Below are 13,466 nucleotides of genomic sequence, written 5' to 3'. Positions count from 1 at the left end.
TAGGATCAAACTCACCTCTGCACAGTTTATTTATATGAACCAAATTTGTATTTTGTGCAAATAGGTTAGATTTTACCACTTATAGCCATGTAAATCCTAATTACTATATCCTCTTGCCTCATATACCCTTTTAGTTATGGAGGGCATAGTCAAACTCAGAGGGAGACTGGAATGGTGATTGCCAGGGCTGGAAGGAGAGGAAAACAGCAAGGTATTAGTCAAAGGGTACAAAGTTTTGGTTAGACAAGATGAGTAAGTTCTAGGCACATACTGTATAACATGGTACCAACAGTTAACAATACTTTAAATTATTGTATACTTCAAATTTTTCTAAGCGGGTACATCTTATGTTAAGTGTTCTTACTGTAAAATAATAATAATAAATAAGAGGGTGGGAAGAAACTTGGAGGTGATGGATTGGTTTGTGGCACATATTGTGATGAAGCTTTATGAGTGCATACTTATCTCCTAGTTCATCAAGTTGTAGACATTACTTATGTACATCTATTTGAAATGCTAATACTGAACGAAGAAGATGATTACTATTATTTTTTAATTATTATTTATGTAGGCAACACGTAGAGAGAGGAAGCAGAACAAGCAGGGAGAGCAGCTCATGCACCGGACCGATGGATTCGATCGGTCCAGATCGCGCCGGGCAGACAGGCGCCAAACCGCTGCGCCACCCAGGGATCCGGATTTTACTTTAAACAATAAAGAGTACATACTAAAGTTCTAATAAAGATAAAACTAATCAATAGGATTAAAATATGAGAAAGGTAGCTACTTTGGGAGACATGAGACAGGGAAGACTGGAAGAGACATTAGGGAACTCTTCTAAGGTTATGCTAATGATCTATATTTTGATAAGAATTTAGATTACACAGGTGTATGCATTTGTCAAAACAGTACATTTTACTTGTGCATTTATACAAATTCTAAATAAAAATAAAGACTGCAATTAAACATTTAATTCTAGTTAACAATAAACTCATTAATGATATGCATACTGAGGGAGAAGTGTATTGAAATCTGCAAAGTGCTTTGAAATGCATAAAAATGAGATAGATTGAGGAATATAGAGAAGGATAGATCATAGATATATAATAAGCAAGTTTAGTAAAATCTTAATGGTAGTAAGTGGTCAGAGGATAGATAAATGAGTATTTATTCTAAAATTATTTCAATCTTCCCTTATGGTTGAAAATTTTCATAATAAAATACCAGGAAAATTTTACACAGAACTTACCAGGGACATAGCTCTTGAATGAATGATACAGTAAAGACAGAGAATAAATCAAACATGCTGTCCTTATAAATTCCCTTAAATTTTGTTTAGGAAAAAGCAATACTACTTTAAAAGGGAAAATTTGTTAAATTTTAATAGTTTCTGTGAAACTTAATTTTCTATACGATCTGTACTCAGAGCTTTAATTGTTATTCCTGGGGAATGGATACAAAGAAAGGACAGGGAAGAAAAGAAATGTACCAGAAATTTATAAAAATCAGAACCAAAGATAATGAGAAAAAAGGAAGACAGCAAATTTCTTTAGCAGGATGTTTTCTCTGCATGATTCTTTCTTCTGTTTTTAGCTATTTCTGAGGGACTACTAGTACCATGCATGTCAGATTGTATAGACCCTAACAAAAGGAATTTGATTCTACAGCCTTTACTCTTTAATTCACCCTCTTCCATACTCTTAAGTCCACGAAGAGGTTTTTGAAAACGGCATTCCTCTATAACAAAGTTTCTCAATCTTGGCATTATAGATATTTTGGGCTGGATAATTCCCCATTGTGGGAAGCTATCCTGTGCATTATAGGATGTTTAATAATACCCCTTGCCTCTACACACTAGATGCTGGCAACCCTGCCCTCCCTACACCCCCCCCCCATATGTGACAACCAATAGTGTCTCCACACTCTATGACAGGTCCCAAAGGGGCAGAATCACCAGTTGAGAACTCTACTATACACCCACAAGAAAAATTCTCTCTAAATCTTGTAACACTACTAAACGTTGTAACATTCTTAAAACAACCAAGTTGCATAAACTTTCACATTTCCCAGAGCCATTTCTGATCTGAAACCTTAATATTAAGAGGTTGAAGTTCAACTCAAACAATATAATAAGCTATAAGCTGGCTGAAAAAAAATGAACTTTTTTTTCTTATGCTACTGATATTTTCACACCAGATGTGGCAGGAATAATGACTATAAATATCAAAAATTAAAGATTAGCGACAACATAAATAGTTGTAGCATTTTACTAAAGAGTCAATTGACTATATATGCTAAAAAGCATGAGATTGTTTCCAAAAGGAAATGAAACTTTGGTCAATATAATGAAGACTACTACTGGTATTAGGGGTGAAGGGATTACTGAATGTAAATTTTATGCCTCTGATTCAAAGTTTTACATTTCAAAGCATTATTTTTTCTTTTGAGTATGCCATGCAGTCTAGATTTTGTTATAATTAGTAAGCACACTTATCTCAAATTCTAAAACATATAAAAAGTATATTTAAATCTATATTTAACAAATCTGTAATAATATTAAAATAAGGCAAATAATTTTCTAAAATCAATATTTGATTATTCTAATACATGTTTATATTAAGGAAGTTATAAGAGTAAAGTCAGTGCCCAAAAGGGAACCATGGATGTTAGTCAAGAATAGTATGATGCCATTTCTGAGAATATTTATTATTATTTAAAAATAATGAAAAACAGATTTCTCTTAATGGAGTGTATATATCATGAATGAGGGAAAAAAGCCCAAAGAAATGGAATAATATCTTCAAATTATTCATGGAAAATAACTAAAAACCTATTATTCTACACCAAACTAAACTACCTTTCAAGACAAAAGGCAAAATAAAGATACTTTTAGACAAAGACTGAGAGATTTTACCACATGTAGCACCTCACAAAGAAAAAATTGCATTCAATTGAAAGGTGTGGAATGAAAAAAATCATAGTAAACAAAGAAATAGATATGCAAGTAAATTTGAATTGTCACTAGTTTCATTTAAAAAATAGCAACAATTTGAGGAACTTAAATACAAAGTAAAAATGACATTTTAAACATCAACAACATGGAAGATAATGTGAAGAATCAAAAGTCAAAAATAAACATTTTAAAGTCATACTATTCAGAAGGATTGCAGAGATATTAATTAGAGGCTGTGCTAAGTTAAACAAGCATCATTAAGAAACTAAGGGAACCCATAAAAACAATAGAAATAAGACACAGAACTTCCAAATTTGTTAATAAAACAGAGCAAAGAAAATTTCATCAATTCAATAGAAGGCATGAGAGTTATTAAAAAAAAAAGAGAAAGAAAATTTCAAAAGCATAGCAGATTAAAAACAAACAAACACCGAATGAGGATAAAAGAATTAAAAGCATAAGGATTCACATTAAATGTTACAAAGGCACTGTTTAGAAGGTATCAACTGATATTGTGCAGAATGACATTCATCTGTTTTCAAATGTGACCCTTCACCTTTATCCCAGCAGTAAATGCAATTAACCCAGTGATTTTCTATGTACAAGGGAAATTCTTAAAATATAACATAGAAAGTTGGAAAGTAATGTGATGGAAAAATATGTACCATATCAACACCAATCAAACGTAAGCTGTTGTTTCTAGCATATCAGGATAGAAGGACCTTGAGGCAAAAAGCATTACCAGGGAATTTATCAGAAAGAAAAAATAGTCTTTATTCTTTTTACCACACAGCTTCAATATAAACACCTATGAGTACTGAAAGAATTATAAATCTACAATAAAAAAGGGATAATCCAATATCTGTCTTAAACTATTAAGGGAAGCAATAAAATACATACACACACATTTATATAAAATTTTGCATTCTGATAGGAGAGGATATTTTTAAATATGAATGAAATATATGAAAACTAACATATTAGGAAGGAAGCAAATCTCAATGAATACCAAAGAATAATATTCAAATCTCAACAATGGTCACAATACAGAAAACATTAGAAATAAATATGGAAAATATAACCATCCCCAAAATGTATTTTTTTTTTTTTTCAAAATGTATTTTAAATCTGAAAATTAGGGATCCCTGGGTGGCACAGCGGTTTGGCGCCTGCCTTTGGCCCAGGGCGTGATCCTGGAGACCTGGGATCGAATCCCACATCGGGCTCCCGGTGCATGGAGCTTGCTTCTCCCTCTGCCTGTGTCTCTGCCTCTCTCTCTCTCTCTCTCTCTCTCTGACTATCATAAATAAATAAAAATTTAAAAAAATTTTATAAAAAAAAAAAATAAATAAATAAATCTGAAAATTAGAGTGCTCGCTTTGGCAGCACATATTCTAAATCTGAAAATTAGAAAATGCACTATTAAATAATAGGTTAAAAATAGAATCTGAAAATAATTCCAAACTATTTTAAATTAATGGTAATAAATTAGTATAAAATATTAAAGGACATGAAAGAAAATCCAAGTGAATTGTGAAGCTTTATATTGCTCATGTTAAAAAATTTTAAATTAAATATATTCATTTACCCCAATTTTTAAAAACTCAGTGTCATTTCAAACAAAATGAAGTATGATTTTTTACATGTGTCAAGTTGATCCTAAAATTCATGTAGGTGTAAAGAGCCAAGAATAGCCAAGACTATGCCATAGAAAAAGAAATACAGAATCACTATGCCAGACATCAAGAATGATTATAGAGCTATAGTACATCAGACAGTGTGGTATTGGTTCATATAAAGACAAGTCTATCAAAGGAACAGAGCGGAGAATCCAGAAATATCTTGACTATATATGGAAGTTAATATATATCCCAAATAAACTGGTATTTCATATAAAATAGCATTATTAATTGAGGGAAATGGATGAACTATTAAATGGTGTCAGGTATTGAACTAATTATCCTGAAAAAAATATTAAAACTCCAGCCCAACTATGCCCAAAATAAACTTGAAACATCCAGAGAAAAATTAACCACGTTATATAATTAAAATACAACTGATTGTTCCTCTGTTAAAATTATGTGTTCCACCTACTTATTTCATTGTATAATTACTCTAGATGAGCTAAACTCTCCTTGCTAAAGTGAGTGTTTCCCTAACTAAAGCCTATGCAACTGTGGAAGTGCTGGAAAAAAGATAAATGTAGAGAGACTTAAAACACTAAAAGCTGGCTTTTACTCACAAAGAATTGACAGTAGGGGAAGCTCGGTTTCCAGTCCTTCCAACATTGTCATTATCTTCAAAAAACCCAAAAAAAGGGGAAAAAAAGTGGGAAATTGCCAAAAATCTAACAGGAAACAGCTTCATTTCCACTTGTTTCATGTGTTCCCCCCATCTGTTTACTATGTAAAAAAAATACAATATTCATTAAAAGTGTCTAATAAGGGTGCCTGAGTGGCTGTCAGTTTAGTGTCTGCCTTTGGCTCAGGTCATGATCTCAGGGCCCTGGGATCAAGCCCCAAGTCTGGCTCCCTGCTGAGCAGAGAACCTGCTTCTCCCTCTCCTTCTGCTGCTCTCCCTGCTTGTGCTCTCTCTGTGTCAAATAAATAAAATCTTTTTAAAAATAAAATTAAAATTAAATTAAATTTAAAATGTCTAATAGCATGAGAAAATACCACAATATATTAATTTTAAACAGCAAGTTATAGAACAGGAAATGCATTGTGCTCTCAAGTTTTCACTATGTGTAGTACATGCATAAAAATAATCAAAATACCAATAGTCATATCTGAAATCGTAGGTGACTTTCATTTTATCCATTAGGCTTTTCTTAATTTCCCAAATTTTCCACAATGAATAGGTATCATTTCTATAATCAGGTAAAAAATTAACTCAAAGAAGAAAGAAAATTGCTTTTTAATATGTAAGGCACAATTTAGGTCTTTTGAACATTATTTCTAATGTATTTAAAAGTTACTATCTTTAACAAGATTTAAAGGTTCAACTTTAAATCACTTCTGGGATTACAGAGTCTCTTGGAAGAAAACAAAGGAGTATTTAAATTGGCTACCAGAGCCACGGGTGTGCCCTCTGGAATGTTTAGGGCCTAAAGGTTAGAGTACTTATGTGGCACCTTGACTTACTATTGATACAAACTTATAACATGAATCTCTATTGGGGATGAAAGCTTTATTTTTGATCTGCCCCCTTACCACTACTAGCAGTCATCTGGAGCTGTGGGATACCTGCCTGGGTGTTCTAACAGCATGACTACAGCTTTAAGAGAAGATAGCTAAGATTCTTACTAATCTAAGTAGGAATATCAGCAGTAACTTCTGTATGTAGACAGAAAAAGCGAAATACTAGAGAAAAGGAATGTTTGTGTCTAAAATTGGCTTGTTTTGAAGATTATAGTCCCAATAAACCATGCTATCTCTGTGAATGGAGAATTTGAGGATCCTACGCTGATGTATAAATAAGGTAGACTTAAAAAGAGTTGGGAAGAGGTTTTTGTTTTGTTTTGTTTTGTTTTCCAGAAAGGAGAGGAGATAAGGGAGTTGATTCTGAATCACTTATTTTATTTGAATATAAGAGTGAAAATCTTGGGAAAGAGGTATTGGTGGGTGAAGGAAATATCTTGAATACTTATGAACATTACTTTAAATTAGTTGTTTCTTTTTACTATGGAAAATAAAAAATGGTAGACTGGGAGTTCATATTAAATTGACATGCGTTGTCCCCTCCCTCTGTACCAAGATCTTCCAAGTATCTTATGTTAATTCTCATAATAATTCTACAAAATAAGTACTGTTACCTCATTCTATATCATGTTCATGTTAAGTGTCTTGCTCAAGGTTTGTACAGCTATTAATCCACAAAGTCAAGACTGAACTCTAGATCCCCTGACTCTAAGACAACTGTTCTTTCATTTAAAATATAATACCTTTCCATAAAGACAACTTACTAGCAATACGAATGAAAGCATAAGAGGACTTGGGGTACAGTAGGCTTCCATGGCATAGCCCTAGGAATTATTTGATAGTATGTTCTAATATTCCCAGAAGTGAGCCTATGGGTCCAACAGAGGCTCCTACAAGATAAGAGCTTAAAGCTTCAGCTGTGCTACCAGCAATTTGCATTTGGTACTCACAAAGCAATGTTAATTTAAAAAAAAAAAAAAAAAAAAGGTAATTCTCAAGGCCCCATACTAAAAAAGGAGAAGAGGACCTATTTCTAATTCACCCAGTATTGCTTATTTTCAACACCTTTTAGAGCTCCTAGAGGGTCATTTCCTTGGACAAGCATTGGGAATCTCCTGCCAGAGATGTTATTATACAGAACAAGGGTGCTTTATAAACAGTAGAAAAAACTGGATACAATAAAATGTAATATTTAGTGCTGAAAATGTCTTCTGAAGGAAATCTTCCATGGTAAGTGTGCCATACTCTGCTTCAAAAAGTTATTTGGGTTAAAATCAGTACCTGTTTGGATGAGTACCTGTGCTTTACAAACAACTGCCCTCTTCTGTTGGCAAACATTAGGAAAAGAGTGAATGCTTCACAATCCATAGTCCTCAAGCAGAGTCTCCCTTCTTTCCAAAAGTGATGCCTAATGGTGAGGACCCATGTAATGGCCAGGCCTTTTGGAAAGAGATGAACAAAGCCCGAAGAACAAGAAACTGAAATCTACCTCTTTATGGTAGAAAAAAGCATAGGTAACAGAAGTTCCTGATGTTTTCCCAAGCTTCTTCCTACCCACCAAGTATCTCCTCTTTTTCTTGTGTGATCCAGTTAGATGCTTAATCCTGCGTCCTATCTGCATCACTAAGCTTGATCACATTCTAAATGGTGAGTTCTAGAATCTTTTAGCAACACTTGAGTCAATATGTCTGATGATGATGGATATATATATATGAGATTAATTGAACTTGGAAGACTAAATGGCATTAAATTAGTCTATGTAATATAAAGCAACATAAAGCTCCTCTCTAATTTCCTGTCCATATTTTATTTCCTACTTGCATTTTAAGGAAAAACTGGGGCATAATATCTGGATGGCTAGGTGTCCTAGCCACTATTCCCTTCTAAGAAAAAAATTGAAAATATTATTTCTGATATTTACAACTATAAGATATAGGTTAATTAAGAATTATTTAGAAAATAAAAAGGACAGAGAAAAAAATTATTAATTCCCCAAGTCCCATATTCCAGAAGAAACTACAGTTAAAATTTTGGAGCAACTTCTACAGTTTCTATACAAATATGTATTTGTAACCATTTATATAATTTATAACCATCTATATTATTTATATTATTAAGAAACATCTTTTTCTTCATGTAGTATTATATCATGAGCACTATCCCTTATCCTTAACTCTTCTCCAAGACTACAGTTTGCACTGGTGATATTACCTGTGACATCATGTCTTCTCATGTATATACCACAACCATAACATGTCAGAATGTCAGCATCCTAGAGGAAAAGAATCATAGCACCTCTTAAAGTATGATTGAACTTGACATATGATATTAAATGCAATGTCATTTATTTTTGTTTTTCTATTCCACTGTTGGATGTTTTAGGGGGAAAATGTTAAAAAATAATAATAATAATGCATCTTCAAATGAGTTTTAGGAAAATAGATCCAGCATCTCATCATTTGAAATTATGTTGGCCAACAGATTAAGAAAGATAATCTTTATTATTTTAGTGATTTATCCTCCTAGGTCTAGACTACTGAGAGGTTTTATCAAAAATGAATGTTACAGTTTATCATTGCTTGGGGGCACATGATTAGATGACAATATTTTATTTGTGTTACCTGTTTCTTTAGTATATTAAATTGATATATTTCCAGGCATTAACTTAGAATTTCATGTATTAACAAAAATAAATGACATCATTTCAATATGTAACTTGATAAACTTACTATTCTTTGCATATGCATTCATAAATGGGACTGATCAGAGTTTGACAGTTTTGGATAGAAAGGCAATTTTAGTTTGATAAAATAATTTGCAAAGTGTTCTATAACTATTCATATTGGAACATATTATAGAGAGCATCTAAATCATTTGTTTCTTAAAAGCGTAAAATAACTATCATAAACATTCTGCAACCACTATCAGTTTTGAAAGTCTAGTACTCACAGTGAGACCCCTATTACACATTACAGTACATGTGCCATAGTATGTGTTGAATAAATGAGCAAATGAAGAATCCTGGAAGGGTGGAAAGCACCAGGGTTCTATCACAGCACATAACAGGGACATCCTTCATAGACCAGGAGGTAAGAAATTTTTCCTAGAAAATATAATATCTAAGTTGGGAGAAGCCCTTCCAGCTTAACAAAACAGCATATACAAAAGCATAAGGAAGAATAGTATATTCAGGAAAGGAGAAGAAATTCACCATGGTCATTTCACAGCTTTGACCGTGTCAGAAATGGCTTCAGAATTTCTACATTAGAGGGATGTAGGGGGTGACAGTATGGTTGAAGGAGGGGCTAGAGAAGTTCTCTCGAAGTTGCGCAGCATAGCAAGCACACTGCTCTCCTTAGGTTATATTTTCTCTATTAGGATGCCATTTGTGGGGAGGCTAATGAAGATTACTGGAAAGCAAGCCTACCCAATAATCTTTCCCTGACACCATCAGTGGGGAGAAATAGCAGAAGTATGAGGAAAGAATTGAGGGGGTTAAAATAGTTTTTGTTTTGTTTTTTTTTGTGTGTGTGTGTGTGGTTTTTTTTGTTTGTTTGTTTGTTTGTTTTTTGTTTTTTTTTTTTTGTGATGGGTTGCTTTTGGTGAAGTTACTCTTTTTGCTTTCTCTTCACCCTAGATTGGAAGATATCCTCTCTCATCTGGAACCTTTTCTAAACAGAAAGACAGCTATTCCTCCTTCATAACTTTCTCCTTCATAACCTTACCCAAGGAGACAAGTGTTAAGTTTAGTGTGTTTCCTGTAACAGTAAGAACTGACTCCTTGCCCTCCTCTTTTGTGTCCTGTTTCCCTCGGCTCCCCCTTCCTTCACAGCAAATGTCTTCAAACAAACCCTCTGCCTTAACCGATTGCTTTGTGGAAATAAGTCCATGCACCAGTGTGACTAAAAACAGGAATGGAGGTCCAAGAAGAAAGGAATATTTTTTTGTGATCCAGTCTTCAGAGTTCACTATCAAATTATTCACAATCAGAAACAAAACAGAGGAAGGAATTTACAAGGAATTACATCAAGGCAATAGGAGGGAGCCATGTGGGCTGGGGTTCCCATTCCTGAGGTCCTGAGGGGACAGGGACACAGCGAGGATGTCAGCAGGGAGGAGGGGAGGGAAGATCTGGACCTCCACTTCATTAATAATAAACATCTACTGTCTGTATAGTTTTTTAAAAAAAGCAAGTAAATGATGCTTGCTATTTCAGTTTAATACAGCGGAGAAACATTTTTTAATACTCTTCCCTTGCTTAGAATGATTGTATGAATCTGTGAAAGATAAAAAATCTAGTGGTTATGAGGGATGACTTTGGAGCTAGACAACAGGATTTTGAATTCTGTCTTTAGCATTTATCGTCTCTGTGACTTTGTGAAAATTACTTAAATTTTTTACTGTTTCTTCTCCCTTGAAAATTAGGAGTAAAGACTGTTATCTAGAGTAAGAGTAAGATTAAAGGAGTTAATACATTCAACCATGCAATATGCTTACAACAAAGTGCAATAGAAATTAGCCATTAGCAGTTCAGTCACATATGGGAGTCTCACTGCCAAAAATTAATATGGAAGACCTGGATATTCTTCCAAATATCAAATACAAAAATTGAGAAAAAGTAAGCACATATTAATAAGTTCTTATAAAATGATGTGAACTTATGTAGAAAAACACAAAATATGAATCTAAGAGGTAAATGATAAAGAAAGAACAGAGAAAATAAAGCATTGAAAAATTACAGAAATTAGGAAGAAAAGTAAGTGACTTACAGGAGGACAGATTCTTGGATATCCAGGTAAGAGTCTGGACCAGATTATTTCTTAAATCAAGAAATGTTCACATCCTATCAATTATGATCCCAAACTCCAATGTCTTGCCCTAAAATTAAAAAAAAAAAAACCTAAAACGGTATTTTTTTCCTTCTGAGCCAGTCAAGAGAGTTAAAGTTATAATTCGTTGAACATATACTTAATATTGTTATATTATAAATATGTATTATATTATATTTATATATATATATATTTATTATTATAGTGTATTTTATTATATTGTATATAATTTTATTTTTCCTTAAGAGAGAGAAAGCACGTGAGGGGAGGGGTGGCGGGAGGCAAGAGAGGGAGAGAGAAAATCTCTGGCAGGCTCCACATCCAGCACAGAACCCAATGTGGGGCTCAATCTCACAACTCTGAGACTAGGACCTGCGTGAAAAATCAAGAGTTGGATGCTTAGCTCAGCCACTCGGGAACCCCTATATTGTATATAATTTTACATGACATGCTGGAACCATCACTATCCATGCTACTTTATAGATGTCATCTAATTTAAGACACAACAAACTGCCAAAGCTTCCCTGCCTTCTACCCCCAATTTTACTAGCTGAGACTAGTAGCTGAGCCCAAAAAAATTAAATAATTTAAAATAGTCATACTGAGGATAAATGTCATGGTACTGAATATGTATGATATTTCGTTACATCCAGATTTATTAGAATGCAGTTATGTTTCAAAATATTCACTAATAAGGGGAATCTTATGTATCTACATTTGAAAGCACTTTGTCCCTAAATTTTATTCATTAGAGGCCTGAAACTTTCCAGCACAATTCTCAGCTTTCACTGCTGTGAGCCTCAGTAGCAATTGATCTCTCAGTTCCTGTTTCATCGTTAATAATATTGATAAAATATTCCCATCCTTACTGATTCCAGAGGGTAAGAATAAAACAAAGTGACAGAAGTGAAAGTTATTGGATAAATCTATAACAGAAATTTTTATTTCCTGAGTCATATCCTTTTCTCAACTTTTAAGGTGAGACATTAACATATGAAGATGGAGAATTACTCAGCTGTGACTGAATTCTTTCTGGTGGGACTTTCCCAATACCCAGAGCTCCAGCTTTTTCTGTTCATGCTCTGCCTCACCATGTATGTGATAATTCTGCTGGGAAATAGCCTCCTCATCATCATCAGCATACTGGATTCTCGCCTCCACACCCCCATGTACTTCTTCCTTGGGAATCTCTCATTCCTGGACATTTGTTATACATCATCGTCTATTCCTCCAATGCTCATCATGTTTAGGTCTGAGACAAAATCTATCTCCTTCATTGGCTGTGCTCTGCAGATGGTTGCCTCCCTTGGGTTGGGCTCTACTGAGTGTGTCCTCCTGGCTGTGATGGCCTATGATCGGTATGTGGCCATCTGCAACCCATTGAGGTATCCCATCATCATGAACAGGGTGCTTTATGTGCACATGGCTGCGTGGTCCTGGATCATAGGCTGTCTGAACTCCCTAGTGCAAACAGCCCTGACAATGGTTTTGCCTTTCTGTGGGAATAATGTCATCGACCATCTTACCTGTGAGATCCTGGCCCTTCTTAAACTCATATGTTCAGATATCTCCATGAATGTGCTTATCATGACAGTGGCAAGTATTGTTTTATTGGTGCTTCCTCTATTGTTAATTTTCATCTCCTATGTTTTTATCCTCTCTTCCATCCTGAGAATTAATTCTGCTGAGGGGAGAAAGAAAGCTTTTTCTACCTGCTCAGCCCACCTGACTGTGGTTATCTTGTTCTATGGTTCAGCCCTTTTTATGTACATGAAGCCCAAGTCAAAGGACACAAAAGCATCTGATGAAATCATTGGGCTGTCTTATGGAGTGGTAACCCCAATGTTGAACCCCATCATTTACAGCTTGAGAAATAAGGAGGTGAAAGAGGCTGTGAAGAAAGTCCTGAGCAGACACTTGCATCTATGGAAAATATAAAAAGTCTTAAGGCATGTGATATCCTCAGATATCATATGAGACCAGATCAGATCTTGTGTGTTCACAGATGAAGTCACAGAATCCAGTGTTGAAAGAACTTATTTGTCCTAAGTCCAAATACAGGACTTACATTCTTTTCAACACAGAATTCTGATGTAAGCCTTCTGAATAGTGTCTAGTCGGCAATTTCTAATTATATGCAGTTTTGCCAGTTGGTTCCATATACGGCAATGGCTTTTCTTCAAGATAAATCTCTCTTCTCTCTTCTCTCTCTGTTTTTCCCTCTCTTCTCTTCCTCATTTCCTCCTCCTCCTTTTCCTTTCCTCTTCTCCATCTACTTTATTTCTTTACTTTTCTTCTGTTTTCCTGCTTTCCTTTCTCAGTCAGTTTGACCTGAACATGTATTATTTTGTTGTCTAGCATCCCTTATTCTGGTAAAAGAATGCACTTCTTTTGACATTCAACAGTGCCACCCTCTGGGTCCATGTGTGCTGGGTGGGGCTGACTCTACCCTCTGGAAATAGTGGTATGGCTTGAAACAAAAGC

At 34.4% G+C, this 13,466-nt stretch overlaps 1 protein-coding gene across 1 annotated transcript; it reads left to right on the top strand.

Moving 5' to 3' along the window:
• Positions 1-11,975: 11,975 nt before the first annotated feature.
• LOC121496082 (olfactory receptor 13D1) lies at positions 11,976-12,920 on the top strand. The gene has a single exon (XM_041764322.1). The coding sequence runs from the start codon at positions 11,976-11,978 to the stop codon at positions 12,918-12,920; it is 945 nt and encodes a 314-aa protein (XP_041620256.1).
• Positions 12,921-13,466: the final 546 nt, after the last annotated feature.

Source organism: Vulpes lagopus, chromosome 7 (assembly GCF_018345385.1).
Source record: "Vulpes lagopus strain Blue_001 chromosome 7, ASM1834538v1, whole genome shotgun sequence".
Lineage (NCBI taxonomy): Eukaryota > Metazoa > Chordata > Mammalia > Carnivora > Canidae > Vulpes > Vulpes lagopus.
Note: the sequence above shows the minus strand (reverse complement) of the source record. Positions and strands in the feature narration are given on the sequence as shown.